Genomic DNA, 15,512 nt, shown 5'->3' on the forward strand with positions numbered 1-15,512 from the left:
TTTAAAAAAAATTTTTTTTTTATCTAGATTCCGGGTCAATCTTACCATTTTTTATCTGGATATTTATCCGGGTAAAAACCGTAATTATCCGGATACCTAAAAAAAATTTATCCGGGTTTATCCGGTTGAATCTGAAAACAGATCGAAACACTAATGCATAGGCTGACAGCTTAATGCTGGCCATTTAAAACGTGTTTATGCATAGCTCTGCATAACTCTGGCCAAACAAATGTCCCGCTTTCAATTTTGTTTCATGGACAATTCTATGAAAATGATAGTGAGTTCTTCTTCACAAGCCTCTCCCCCTGATCCTCCAAACAAAGCAATCATAAATCCTCTTGATACACTTATTTCAATAGCTGATTGTACTTAACAAAATATTTAAATAATATTAAAATAAAAGTCAACAAATATTAAATTAAGAAACTACACCAATGATATCTGCTGGATTATATAATGCATCAGTTATTTTTTTTTTCTTGATAAACCAAAAGTTTTCTAACTTTATTCTATTTTGATGTACAAGTACAAATGTACATGCTAAAATGAATGCATATATTAATTTATTGCTTGATGTAATCAAATTAAAAAATTGAAATGTACAGTAAATTATAGGTTTGGTTTTTTTTATTACACCTACAAAATATCACATCCCATATAAAAGTCAAAAACATTATTATAAACTCCTTTATGTATTGTTACGCAGTAAAATGTTGCGCAGCAATCATGTGATATAACTGGACCCGGGATGCCGATCAATGTAGCAAATGTCGAATATGTTTGACATGTTCGATTTGTTGCATATGTCCGATATGTAGAATATATAGAATATATGGAACATGTAGCATATATGAGATATATAGAACATGTAGCATATATGGGATATATAGAACATGTAGTATATATGGAATATATAGAACATATAGCATATATAGGATATATAGCTTTTAGTTTAAAAATTTATGTATATATAGACCTGTAATTAGACCTAAATTCAATATAGAACGTGTGTGAAGAATTTAATTAATAAAATGTTTACCCTTTAGTATACACCTTAATTTTAAGTTTGGTTTTATATGGTTAATCTGCCTTCCCTTATTTGTGTCTGATTGTATGCGCCAGTGTGAAGCGATTCTATTCACATCTGATTGGATTGATTTTAACATATACGTTGATCCTTAAAATTACCTTCTGCTTTATTAAATATAAACATTTTTTAATGTATAGCTCATTTTTAAGCTCATAAGAACTGACCTCTAACAGTATCTATTGTAACACTTTTCGTAGTTTACCTTTTATTTAGTATATCAAAGTTTACGCCAAAAATGTAAAAAATCAAATAAAAATTGAGAATTAGAAAATTTAAGTAGCTTTTAATATTGAATAGTTTTAACACTAACAGTCAAAATTTTAGCTTATTATTGATTGAAAGTGATTTTTATAAAGGAAAAAAAAAAAGAAACTATATAAACTGAAGGTATCTTTATAAGTAAATAGATAAATAATACTGAAGAAAATATTTTTTTACCATGATCATACATTATAATATTGTGTAATGCTGGCTAGGATATTAATAATATGACAGGGGGTATACAGTGACATGGAAAAGGTCTTCTGAAGGCTCCTCATTAAAATAATCGGAAATTGGAGCCCGTGGTTGCATACGCATTTTAATATCGATGGCAGGATGGATTTTTCGAACTTCTAAAGGAATGTTATTAAACGGTGTTCCCAGGTTGTTCTGAATTATAGACTCGAGTTCGCTAACTGCCTTAGTCTTGTCAATTGTAATTTTTTGTACAACTTTATCGTGTGGGAGATTATAAAATTGGCCTATAGGAATGATAAGACAATTGAGAGAAACAGTATTGCCCATCTTGCTTTCTGAAACATGAGGGACGCCATAGTGAGAAATTACTTTGCACGTAAGTATAATGTACAGTATATACGTACCTTAATTTTTCGTGGGAAAGTTGGCTGAACTTCAACAGGTGTTTATCATGTACTGGAAGAATGTATGAATTCTTTTGCGCAAAAATCTGATAATTTATAATGTTTTGCAACAAATGGATTAGATATTACCAATGATACATCGATTAAAGAGGCTATTAATTGTATTTTCGCTTTACATTTTTCCTAGTAAAAATAAAGTAGAAAATACAGGATGATTAACGTTATCATATGATAGCAAGAAATCTCCGAAAGTGGTATCAATGGTAACAAGCACATGCAAATGGAATTTTGATTCCTTTTAGTTTAGCCAAGACATCAAAGTTGGCTTTATGCCTGTCGATCACGGAGTTGCATCCTCAGCCCTCCATAAAATATGCTTTGACGTTAATATTTAATTTGTTATAAGGTAGGTCCTGTGTTACAACGAAGTATTTTAGGACCCCAAAATATATATGTAGAGGTCAGGTCCAGAAGTGGTCCAAAATACGCATTCTTTCAGGGCCGGAATTACGATAATTTCAGCCATTATCTAAATTAGAAAATATTATTTTGGCTGGGATTATCCATAAAAGGAATGATCTACATGATTTTTTTGACTCATTATACGCAAACTCTGACCTGACCCTTTTATGTATATTTCGGGGTCCTAGAATTTTTCACATTCTTCTCGTATTTGTTTGGGAAAAAGATAGATGTTATGTAATTTTCTTACATTTGTTACTATTTCTGCATACTTAAAGTCCCACAATTTTTGATGAAAATATATATATATATAAGAACTAAATGATCGGATAGTTGATGGTCTAAACTCTAGTGTATCATTATATTGTCTTAGAGAAGTAAGGTAGAAAATAAAAAAAGGCTCTGTCATAATTAATTTATTTATTTTGAATTAAACAAAATTTACAATTAACTCTGCAATCATATTTTTAATTGATAATAATTTATTTAAATGGGCATTTATGGTATGATAAATAAGAGAGTATTAATGATTAAATACATTTCCTATGAATATCAAACAAAATTTGGACTATTTTATTATAGAAGCACCCTTATAAAATTGATCACATACCCAAGTTTCACTTCTTTGATAATCAACTTCTGCTTCAAAGAGTATTTGGATTCCAAATAGCATGATTTTAGAAGAAAGACTTAATAAAAGCAATTAAATAATTTCTTTTTTATATGAAATTAATATAATTTTGTATACAATGTATTAAGAAAGCCTAAAAAATTTTGTATAATTTGGTATCTACCGAAATTTTGCATAAAATATGTAGCCCACATTACCCACATTAATAAAGTTGTTTAATAAAAGTGTCTTTTAGGTTGAAATAACTCAGAGTAATGACAGGATATATAAATATATAACGAAAATATAATTCTAAATTTAAAAAAGAAAAACAAACCTGTAATATAATAAAACAAGTTTCAAACAGTACCAAGGAACTTAAAGGTATATTGGGAACCCGGGACCTAAAATAAAAGAAATATGAACGTTCAGGTGGTTTAATATTCAAACTATTAAATAAAATTATTTATGAATAATAATTTCATTATACCTTACATGATATAAACATGTAATTTAAACTAACCATAATTTATTTTAATATTTTTAGCTCTTGAATTATTGTTTCATAAATCACTTCTGCACTTACGCAAGTCATTTAACTTACTTTTACTCACTTCTGGTCGCTATTTACAGTAATAATAACCTAGTAAATCCTAAATTTCAATATATATATATATATATGGTCATGTAAGGAACAATGCTTTCTTGAGGTATTATTGCTGATAAAAGTAATTAAATAATGACACGAACTTCGTGAGATATTGTATGTTTAATTTTTTCAAACGATTGTTTCTAAATCAATAATATAAATGAAAGAGAAAATCGCTTATTAACCAAATAATGCCTTTTTTTCATCTACAAATCCAAGTACTTTTTAAAAATATTCTAAATAAAGATTTTTATAAAAAGTAAATTTATTGTAATATTTCGTAATCTAGTAATACAGTAAATGATGATCATTGATCTTCGCATTTAACAGATAATGTAATAATTTTGTCACGCAACAAAATAAAATATTATATACAAACTAGCAAACGTTAACTTCAGTTTACGTATATGTGAAACAATATATTTTTGTATCTTCGGTAAGACTTTTTTCGGTTTAGGCAGATTTTCTTAAATTAGATTTTTTGATGAAACGTTTCATCCAAATTTAGAATTGATCCAATTTGCTGTAAAACTTGTTTCATAATATCTTTTTGTATTATCCATATATAGTAAACAATATGTTTTTTGTTTACGCAGTAATTTAATGATCTACCTGTTTTTTTTTGACTAGGAACTTAACACGCTATATGATTGAAACTATAAAATTATCAAGTATATAATTTTAATAGCCGTTAACATGAATAATTGTTGAATATGAAAACAATAATAACAATAAGGAGTCAATTCGAGACATTATTAAATTTTTTTTTTTAAAAATAACTTAGAAAATAAGGAAACCTAATATGGAATCCAAAGAATTTAGGTTTCGAATTATAGTATAGACTAATATTCTTAAGATGGAAAAAAAATGAAAGAGTTTTATAAAATTGGTATTATAAAAGTGCGTGAAAATCTTTTTTTTTTAAAAAAAAAATTTTCTCATTTCTGTATATTTTTCTTTTTGTATAATTTTTTTTTCGTTCATTCTTTTTTCTTTTTTTTGTGAATTTTTGTAATCGTCAAACATTATGGACTATACGATCGAATTAAATTGTTTTATGATACTTACATCATTAATGATTATGGTGAGTTTTTTAACCATTTTATACTTCAGTTCCTTTTAATTTTATTACTAATATTTATTAATCTAATCAATTAAAGGCTTCCATACATAATTTGATTAAATCGATCTTACTTTATCGCTCGAATAATTTAAAAATATCAAGTATATTAAAGATTATTCTCAATTCAAGTGGTCTCGCATGCGGTCTATCCAATATTGGATTATTTCTTACGATAAATACCACTTCTTTATCGGAATGTTTGACGATTACTTATTTACAAGCTATATTAAATTTCATATTTTCAGAATCTGTCATCATTTTCTTAGTCTGGAAACTAAGACAATTCAGAAAATCAAAATTAGATGATTACATCGTATATGGTTTACTTTTAATTAGAAGTTTGTTCAATGTAAGTTATGAAAATTTCAACGTTGATTATAAATAAATTAAAATTAACTGCTTTTGCAATTTATTTTTTTTTTCTAGATCATCTTCATTGCATTCGTACGACCACAAGTAGTGATTTCACCTGATGTTAGTTTATGTGATAATGACGCACATTATGGAAGATGTTTCTTGTTGATTACGACTATAGCTGATCTTTTGATTGACCTTTATGTTGCTTTTCGTATTATTCAATACATATTGGGTTATTCAATTACAAATCAAAGTGAAAAACAACAACAACGACCTCAACGTCCTCATTCATTCTACAAATTAATTGTATTGAATTCGTTACCTATTTTAATGGCTTTATTATATCATATAAATACATTAATTTTCAAGTTGTCGATCGTTGGTTACATGATTAAAATAGTAATTTTCATTATCTTATCCTATGTAATAACTTTTATCATAGATTTACCATCTGAAAAAGTTCATATAAATGAATCTAATCTAGAAAATGGAAATTATGAAAAAAGTTTTATTCCAAAATTATCATTAAATAATCTTAAAGAACCTTCAATTCCTAATGAAGATATTGTATTAAGAGCTTCTAATGGAATGTTGGTAGATATGCCTTTAAAAAATGTTCGTGATGAAATTAAGATGGAACAACAATATAAAATTGAAAAGTTGGATCCTAATAGTGATGTTGGATTATTAAAACATTCTTTATCATTTTATGAAGTAATATCTGTACTTTTTGGAAATGATAAGGATGATAAAAGACAATCTTCTTAAATTAATTTATTATATAGTATAGTTCTATTATTTCAGTAAAACATTTTTTTCAAATAAAAAAATTATTAAACTGCGGCGCAGTATAATAATAACATTATAATAATATTAATTTCGCAGGTCTGAACGTAAACTCCAACGGTCCAACAATCCATTCAAATAATATTTCTGTATCTTGGAAATATTCAAGATCAGTAACTTATAATAATTTTATACACGTTTATAAAATACACGTCTAGAAAAAATATACGTGAAAAGAAATGAAGTAAATTATGTTTCAGAGCAAAACGTTTCACCCATGGTTTCAACTATTCCGAAACTTCCGAAATTTCAGATTCCGATAAAATTTCCGATACCTAGAGAAATTTCCGTACTAAATTGTCATGTGCAGTTGTGCATGTTTTTAATTGGCGGCAGAATTTATTCTCGCAATGATCTTTTCATAATTATATTCAACGCGTCCAATTATAAGTAAACATATCCTTGGTTAATCAATTACCTATACGGCCGAATATTGTTACCAACCGATATATCATATAAATTTTATTTTATTTAGTTTTCTCTGCAATTCTTTTGATCTTTTTTTCTAAGTTTAGTTCATTGAATTCGTAATAAGTAATTTATATTTTCACTATCAATGCCAAAAAGAAGAATTTATAATTTATTCCTCAAAATTTTTCTTTAAAATTCCATTATATAATTCCTCTTAAAAATGTATTATTCATGTATTAAATTCGCCTCTTTCAATAATATTTCACTCGTTTTATATTGACCACCATTAATATAACTAAAAGGGAATCAATATAATGGTACAGTTAATTATTTAATCTTATTATTCACAAAACCTTTATATTGCATATTTATTATGAATTTTCCGTTAATTTAATAAATTATTATTAGAAAAATTCATACATGAGATGAAATAACTTTTAAATTTCAATGTTATATGAAAATTTCATTACAATTAATTTTAGTTATAACGTCTCATTCTTTATTACTAATATTGTCACTAATGATAATTATAAACTATACCGTTTTATCTTTAAATTATTAATGATTGGTCGATTTAATTTTAAGAGTCCTTGTGGTAGAGTTGATAAGTATAAAAATAAGGAAGGTAACAAATAGACAAAAAACTTTAAAGTTCTTGATGTTAAAAAAAAATGATAGACAATTTTTAGGATTCAACCTTAATTGACGAAAAGGTGAAATAACAAAATGTGAACTAAAAGGCAAAATTAAGACAAATTTAGGTGAAATTCAAAAAAAAAAAAAAAATTCATTAATATTTTAAATTCAAATATAATATTTTATTTTTCTTTTATTACTTAGCTCAAGAAAACTATAGAATGTAGGTCATGAAATCGTAAATAAAAATATAAATAATATATATATAGATATCATATAATTATGGTATGTAATAATTATTTATTGTAAAACATTAATAAAGTTCATGAGGTTTATTATTTGTATTTTCGGTTCGTCACAATGAGTAATATGATTATCACGTTGAGTTACATTACATTTCTTGTGAAAAAAATATTGTAAAATTTTTCGGTAAATAATTTTATAAAATTTCGGTTATTTTCACAATTCCAAATGAACCAATAAAAATTTCCATTTAAAACTTATAATCCTGTACAACGAAGAATGATGCGAGATATTGATCCAACTGAATGTCTATCAAATCATGGACAAGTAGTCGAGTTGTATTATCAGGAGATGTTGCTGATAAGCTTTCTCAAGCATTACTTAAGTATATAGAATAATAATATTTCCTTTATTAAAGATTATGAAAAAGAAATGTTGAAACAAACATCTGCTGATGTATTAAAATGTAGTAGAAATGTCACGTTTAAGAATTCCACGCCACTTGGGCCTTTTGGCGTTGTTGTTAGATACAGCATTTTTAAAGGTTATAAACGTTAACTTTTATAGTTTTTACGGATAACTTAATTTTAAGAATTAAAAACTATTAATATTATTGATTTTATCATATGTCATATACATATATAAGTATAGTACTGTACATTGAATGCATGTTTATTGAAAAATGGATTAAGGTAGAGGTTGGAACCGACCAAAAAAACCTTAATCGATTAATAATCGATTAACCAAGGGCCCTAATCGATTAATAATCGATTAATATTAAAATATTAAAAATTTTTTTTTTTTGACCGCAGATTGCACCAAATTGTTTTTGATCATACATTTAGTTATAGGAAAGTCTTATTTATTATTATTATCATTAAAAAATTAATACAAATTCTTCCAAGTTCAGAGAACACGTGACCAAAAATTCACAGCTCTGGGCCGCATTAGATAATTTGACCAGAATTATGGGTTGATAATTTTAATTGATTAACCGATTTTTGAGATACCTTAATCGATTAACCGTCTTAGTCGATTAATTAATCGATTAACCTTAATCGATTCCAAACTCTAGATTAAGGAGCGAGAAGATTATAATCCAATGGAATTTAAATGGTTTAGATCGATGAAAGAAATATTTTGAAGAAAGTTTCGTTTGAATAAGTGAATATAGATTCAACTTAATTGCATATAACTTGTGTGAATCTATTTTGGAGATCAAAATTGACTTTTGGTGCTTTATAAGTTGGACGAAAAGTCGTACATATGCTTATTATTATAAAAATGAATTTAATAATTGCGATTTGACGGACAACATATTTTATTATAATATGTTACAAGAGTTTGATTGGAGATATATATCTAACAGAAATTAAGTTTTCAAATAAGCAAACTTCGTTACAAGATAATATTGAGCGATCGTTTAAAGTCAAGAATTTGTTAAAGGGTTTACCTACATATGATATAAAAGAAAGGCTAATTTTGTAGATAATAGCATAGCAATTTTTTAAGAATTTTTATTGTGGCATACGAAATAATTTTGGTGACGTAATATAAATATTAAGAACGGCTCAGCATGTATAAGGTGTAATTTGTATGAAGAAGACTGGTGTCATATATGGACATGTGAATGTAATTCTACATACACCCTTAATGAGTATCATCGTTTCAACTTTGAACATACTTGAAGAATTGATTATTTCAAAGAAATATGACATATTGCAGAACTTAAAACTAATTCACGTAGAATTTGTTCAAATCTTATATGAAGATACAAAAAATTTTTGGAGGGAGATATAATAACAAATTTAATCAAATAAGTAATAGTTCGGAAATGAGGTCGTTAGTTAAATATATTTGGACGCGTTGTTATAATAATTTTAAAATAGCATTTGAAAAGAACGTTGTAATGAAGTTATAAAAATAGAAAAAAGAAAAAATAGAAATATATATCTGATATGCTAAGGATAAAAAGAATTATAATGATAAAGATAAAAATATAGAAAATCACGAAAAAAAATCAAGATGATAATTATAAAAAGAAGAAACAAAAACAGTTAGTAAATTATTGACGCTTGGCCGTATGATTGATAATATAATGGAAGACAAATGTAATGACAAAATTTAGCATTTAACATACGGATCTAGTTTGATTAATTAATTTTAATTGATTAGTAATTTTAGATAGCTATGGATTATTTTAATATTTAATTTAGGTATAAGTCTTTTAATATCTAATTAGTTATATTAAGTTTTATCTCAGCTCCATGTATTTCTTTTATCTAGACTCATCTTAAGCTTTTTAAATGTAACCGATTATTTACAAGTTGGTTTTAACAAAAAAAATAATAATAAATTAATATTCAAAATTACTTTTACCACTCTAAATAGTCTAGTAAAGTCAATAAAGCTTGATTAATTGACATATACTGTACAGTCAGCCCCTCTACAGTCACACCCCTCGGGACCATCCAATGGTGTGATTATAATGAGGTGTGCCTATTGGTGAGGGTTAATTATATAATCACACATATAAGTAAACGTGATTTGTCAGAAATTTTGGCATTCGGCTGCGGCCAAGCAGCGCGTGATCACGTGCAGCATGGTCAAGGGAACTACGCGTAAATCATGTGATAATCACATATCACATGATTGTGATTAAAGAGTTACGTAATTTACATAAATAATAATTAATTAAACTTTTATTAAAGTTTCGCTTTTCTACTTTCAATATGGAAATTGTAAGTATTTGTAACTACTAGTAATTTACAAAAATGTAAAAAATGTCAAAAAAATTTACCTCTAGAAGCTTTCATTAACGAAAATACTCAGTAATTTAAAACTTGTAATATATGTCATCATAAAGCTACTTTGCAATATGAACAATCTAATCAATCTAACACAGAGGTAGAACTGTTAACTCTAGAAGGAATGTCTAATTTATTCGTTGGCGCAAACGCGTCACTTGATCGATCAAACTAAAGTTAAAAATATAATATATATTTACATTTTTTTTTAATTTATTCTTCCTAGATGCTGCGTTGACCCTTTGACACCAAAAAATTCTGCGTAAATCATGTGATCATCACATATCACATTCGGATATTCAAAAAAAATTAAAGTATTTTATTATGAAACTTTAAAGAAAAAACTTTATTACTTTTATTACTTTTAAAAAAGAAAAATATTTAATAAATTTTATTAATTTACTGTCTATCTACAAAGTAAATCAATTAATTAAAAACATCGTATGTTTGTTGTAGTGCGTGGATTTGTAATCTGCCTTTCATACTTATTAATATCAGTTACTAAACTTTTAATTCCCTTAAAACTTGCTTGAACTACTTGTGCCTATCTTTTATTACCAATATTTTCTTGTTCTTCTACAATTTTCAACGCTTAACATAGTATTAATTTGTAATCTTTAAAAAGTTGCATCTTTTGGTCATCATCATCATCATCACTCATTGAATTTACAATTGCGAATTGAGCAGTTCTATTATTATCCATTAAATTTGTTATATTACTTTATCTAAAAAAAAAATCAAAAAAAAAGTTTATTTTTGTTATTGACAATATGATAATATAAATATTATTTACCTCAAGGTGGATTTTGCATCGATTCTTCGCCTGGTAAAAATATAAATGGATATATCTCTTGACGTTGAACTTTGTAAATAAAAAGAAGGATTAATTGTAAATCGAGAAGCATTAATTAAATGCTTACAAAGAAAAAATCAATTTTTTAAAAAGCCCAAACAAGAACATATCCACTTTTCAGTAATTCATTATTAATTTAAATCCTTTCACCATGAAGGTTTTTTACAGCCACACAAATATTTATTATGTTGTTGTTGATGACGTGGAATCAAACAAGAAGAATATAAATTACTAAATCAAGATGTGATCGAAAAAATTTTTGAAACATTGGATTTCCAAAATTCTTTCATATTTCGTAAAAAAAAATTCGACGGGAAGTGGAAATGTGGAAATAAAGATCGTGGCGCGGATTAGTAATACACCTCCTCATTACGTAAAAATGTGATTGAACCTAATTGGTTTTAGATCATCTTATAATGTAAAAATAAGTGTTGGGAACTAATTGGTTCACCACGGACATATTAACGAATTTTTGTCTTATACAATTCTCTAAATATGAAATAAAATATCAATTTCAATTTATACTTCATGTTGTCCTTCTGAATTATCAATTTTAATCAACTTCGCATCAACTTCATCAACTTCAGTTTCTTTCTTGTCAGCTTCAATACATTTCACGTCAATTTCATCATCATCAATTAATTCCACATCAACATCAATTACATCAACTTCAGTTTCTTTCTTATCAGCTTTAATACATCTCACGTTAATTTCATCATCATCAATCAATTCCGCATCAACATCATCATTTAATAAAGGAACAGTTTCCTCCTCATCATTTTGTTGAGAATTATCTTCAGATTTGGTATCCACTCTAATTACACATGAAAGGAACATTATCAAACATAAAATATAACCAATTATATGACTCATACAGCGAATTACACTAAATCCATAACACATATCATTCCAACTTGTAAAGAATGTAAGAGTGCTTATAATAACTATAACAAGATAGATTAAAATTAAAAAAAAGAAAAGTATAGTAAATAAAAATTTATATATTTCTTTACCTGCAAAAAACCAAAAAATCAATAATATTCTAATATATAAAATAAATATTTATAAATTATTAATATTTTTGACAAAATTTTCGTTTAATTAAAATTAATAAAAATATTACGTACGAATCAAGATTATTATCATACATATTAAATACTAATCTCAAAGACCGTTTCACGAATTCTGGATTCTCTGCTCTAAATAAATTATATGCTATCATATTTGAAATGGATGAAAGAATTAGAAAGAATATTAAGAATATTTTATAATTATTATTATTATTATTATTTTACGTACAAGTCATATAAAACATAATAATTATTTACCTAATGAAAATAATGAGGTAATTACAATCATGATATAAAAATTATTCAACCGTTCATACGAGTGAATTCTCGATGTATCTTTTTTTTAAAAAAAATAATAAAATACAGTATGTATAAATAAATATATATATATATATAAATTTCCGTTAAAATAAGCGACTTCAATTTAATTATATATTACCAATTAAACAAATGAGAAATGTTATTACGATTTGAAAAATTCTCAAATATCGAAATTTTACTGGATTCATAATTTAAAGTTTTGTTTAGAAAATGTTATCGGAAATACGGAGAACGATAAAGAATTCGTGTGTAACATGGAATTTGGAATTTTCTTTATAGAAACAACCCCCTAATTTGTAAATCAAATATCAATATAAACATCACGGGACATTACTTAGTAATGTGGTATCACTGTAAATAGTTTTTGTTCAAGCGCTTAGAAAATGTTATGAAAGCATTATACGATTTTCTCTTATTTGGAATCATAATCATAGAAGAGCAGAAACGCAGCGTAATTATAAACCATTAATAGTAAAAATTCAATCTTCTCGTCAAATTTTTTTTTTTTATCGATTTTTTATATAATTAGTCGACAAATAATTAAATCATAGATTTGTAACAATGAAAGATTTACTTTTGTTAGATAAAACGTATCAAAGTTATTATATACCAAACTTGTCGATTTTCTTCCTCTAACTTTTGATAATTTGGAATCATAGAAGAGCGGAGACACAACACAATTACAAACTATAAATAGTACAAAAATTTAATTATATTAATAACCGATGAATAATTAAACTATCAAATTTTAACAATGAAAGATATGCTTTTGTTAGCATTCAATTGCATTATGTAATATGAATTATTATTTCCAATTTCATTGACAATCAAACAAAAGATTCGTTACGTAATTAAAGTGTTTTTTCTGTTACCAAAAAAAATGAACTTCGGGCACCGGAGTTTTGTTGATTTTTTTATTGACATATTAGGAAGTGGTTGAAACAAAAGCACTAAATTAATAAAAACAAAAACCGTAAATCATTATCAAAAAAGTATAGATACGGCCGAAATTAAATCGATTTAACCAAAAATGTATTCATTCAAAATGATGTTTTTATCAGCTGATCATAAGTTGATCAACTACGTAATCGGTTTAGACAAATAATTATAAATACAAACAAAAAATTGAAATTTAAAAAATTTCATCAAAAAAAAATTCGAACAAAAAAAAAAATCATGTCAAATCTCAATAAAGATATCCTTCATTCAATATTTGAAGAGTTGCAAGACGATGGTAATTCTCTTTATAATTTATTATCGGTCGACATAGTTTGGTCAGAAACTATCATTCCAATTTTGTGGAGAAATCCCTGGAAATACTTTAACGATAAGAAGAACGAAACAATTTCACGAGAGGAAAAAAGATTCTTATTAAATGATAAAAAGAAGAAGTCACTATTAGACGTAATTATTTCACATTTATCGAATGAAACAAGAGATACTTTCAAACTAACCACGACATATGAGAAACCTTTATTTGATTATATTGGATATTGTAAACACTTGAATTTAAGTGATTTAGAAGAAATAATTGATATCATGGAGTACGAAGAACTAGACGTTTATAATGAAATATTCAAACTTTTTATTAATGAAAAAACGAGAATCACACATCTTTATATACCTCGCCAATTCAATTATCAATTACATCTTATTCCTGGGGTTGAAAATTGCCTTTTAGGGCTTGAATATCTTCGATGCAGCACTTTAACAAAAGACGATGTTTTAGATGGATTGGCAGAAATATGCAAATCAATCAAGGAATTAAATTTTAATATTTATAATATTTATAATCAAGAAGGACGGGAAGATTATAATTATGATAATGTAACCGAAAATGGAATCGTTAAGTTAATTCAACGTCAAAAAAAATTAAATAAGGTTCATTTTTATTATGGAGAAAGTATGTATATGAGAACGACGAACAGTAATTCTTTATATAAAAGTATTGAAAATTCTTTGATTGGACATGCAAAAAATATTCAATATTTTAGCGCAAATAAGAAACCCTTCACAAATATTCTTTCATCTTTTAAAAATTTAAAAAGTCTAGAAATATGTGACGATTATTATTCATCGATTCATGACCAGCCAAATTTTCCAATTTTTTATTTTCCTTTTTCATTACCTTCTTTACCTCTACCTCCTTTACCTCCTTTACCTTCTTTACAAATTCTAAAAGTTGGAGACATTCCTATAAATGATTTAATAAGTTTATTTAAAAGTTCAAAAGGACTTTGTGAAATCAAAATTGAATATTCTACTATAGATATTGAACATAACAAAAGGATTATTCAAGCTATTTATGAAAATTGTCCAAATTTGAAATATCTCGGAATTCCTTTTAACAATATTTATATATTGGAATTAGAAAAATTATTAATTAAATGCCAATATCTGGAAGGTTTATATCTTAACATAGGAGAAGTAAATTATGAAGAGTTATTTGAAACATTGGCTAGATGTTCACCAAATAGTTTGTTTAGATTTAAATTCGAATTTAAATTTCAAACTAATCGGATTAAGAGAATAACATTAAAGTCATTTAAATTATTTTTTCATCATTGGCAAGGGAAACATCCTATGTTATTACAAACAATCGGAATGTCTCTTAATAAGTCAGAGGAACATTCGTATCTTATTGAAAATTATAAATTTTTAGGAGTAATTAAAAAGTACGATGATATTGAATTAGGAAAAAATAATTTTAAGGATTTTGAATGGATTAAACAAATGCCTTTTCATGAAACATCTTTCGATGGTAATATAGCGAATAGAGCAAGAGGCATTTATTTGATATGAATATATTTGCTATTTGAAATTAAAAAAGTTTATTGAGCAATTTAATTTAGATTTAATTAATTTAGTATAATATATGTATAGACTATTATAATAATAAATTTTATTCTTCAGTATGTTTTAAAAAATTTATTTTCTGTTTAATAAATTATAGTTATTGGATGAGGGTAAAATTATCGGTCACCCGTTACCCTCCCATTCAATAACTGTTATTATGCATTCATGTGAAATTTGTGAAATTCGAGTATAATTTTTACCAATGTATTTAAATGTATATATATTTAGATTGCAATACACTGTAATTCTGTTGAAATGCTTCGTATATGAATTTTGAAACAAAATTTTATGATGGTTTTTGAAAATATTGTACGC

General features: G+C 26.0%; 4 protein-coding genes across 4 annotated transcripts; 2 read left to right on the forward strand and 2 right to left on the reverse strand.

Moving 5' to 3' along the window:
• Nucleotides 1–1,268: 1,268 nt before the first annotated feature.
• Nucleotides 1,269–3,088, reverse strand: OCT59_016089 (uncharacterized protein; the record flags this gene model as incomplete). The annotated part of the gene is made up of 3 exons (XM_066132240.1): nt 1,269–1,880; nt 1,954–2,039; nt 3,026–3,088. The coding sequence occupies 3 exons, from the start codon at nt 3,086–3,088 to the stop codon at nt 1,571–1,573; spliced, it is 459 nt and encodes a 152-aa protein (XP_066003246.1). The 3' UTR covers nt 1,269–1,570.
• A 1,613-nt stretch (nt 3,089–4,701) lies between these two features.
• On the forward strand, nt 4,702–5,922 carry OCT59_016090 (uncharacterized protein; the record flags this gene model as incomplete). The annotated part of the gene is made up of 3 exons (XM_025324456.1): nt 4,702–4,758; nt 4,835–5,146; nt 5,224–5,922. The coding sequence occupies 3 exons, from the start codon at nt 4,702–4,704 to the stop codon at nt 5,920–5,922; spliced, it is 1,068 nt and encodes a 355-aa protein (XP_025185976.1).
• A 4,896-nt stretch (nt 5,923–10,818) lies between these two features.
• On the reverse strand, nt 10,819–12,172 carry OCT59_016091 (uncharacterized protein; the record flags this gene model as incomplete). The annotated part of the gene is made up of 5 exons (XM_025310105.2): nt 10,819–10,822; nt 10,891–11,012; nt 11,476–11,894; nt 11,964–11,992; nt 12,078–12,172. The coding sequence occupies 5 exons, from the start codon at nt 12,170–12,172 to the stop codon at nt 10,819–10,821; spliced, it is 669 nt and encodes a 222-aa protein (XP_025185977.2).
• A 1,317-nt stretch (nt 12,173–13,489) lies between these two features.
• On the forward strand, nt 13,490–15,330 carry OCT59_016092 (uncharacterized protein). Its single transcript, XM_025314069.2, has one exon. It carries the CDS (start codon nt 13,518–13,520, stop codon nt 15,141–15,143), a length of 1,626 nt encoding a protein of 541 aa, XP_025185978.2. The 5' UTR covers nt 13,490–13,517; the 3' UTR covers nt 15,144–15,330.
• Nucleotides 15,331–15,512: the final 182 nt, after the last annotated feature.

The sequence above is a fragment of the Rhizophagus irregularis genome, chromosome 24 (genome assembly GCF_026210795.1).
Source record: "Rhizophagus irregularis chromosome 24, complete sequence".
NCBI classification, from domain to species: Eukaryota; Fungi; Glomeromycota; class Glomeromycetes; order Glomerales; family Glomeraceae; genus Rhizophagus; species Rhizophagus irregularis.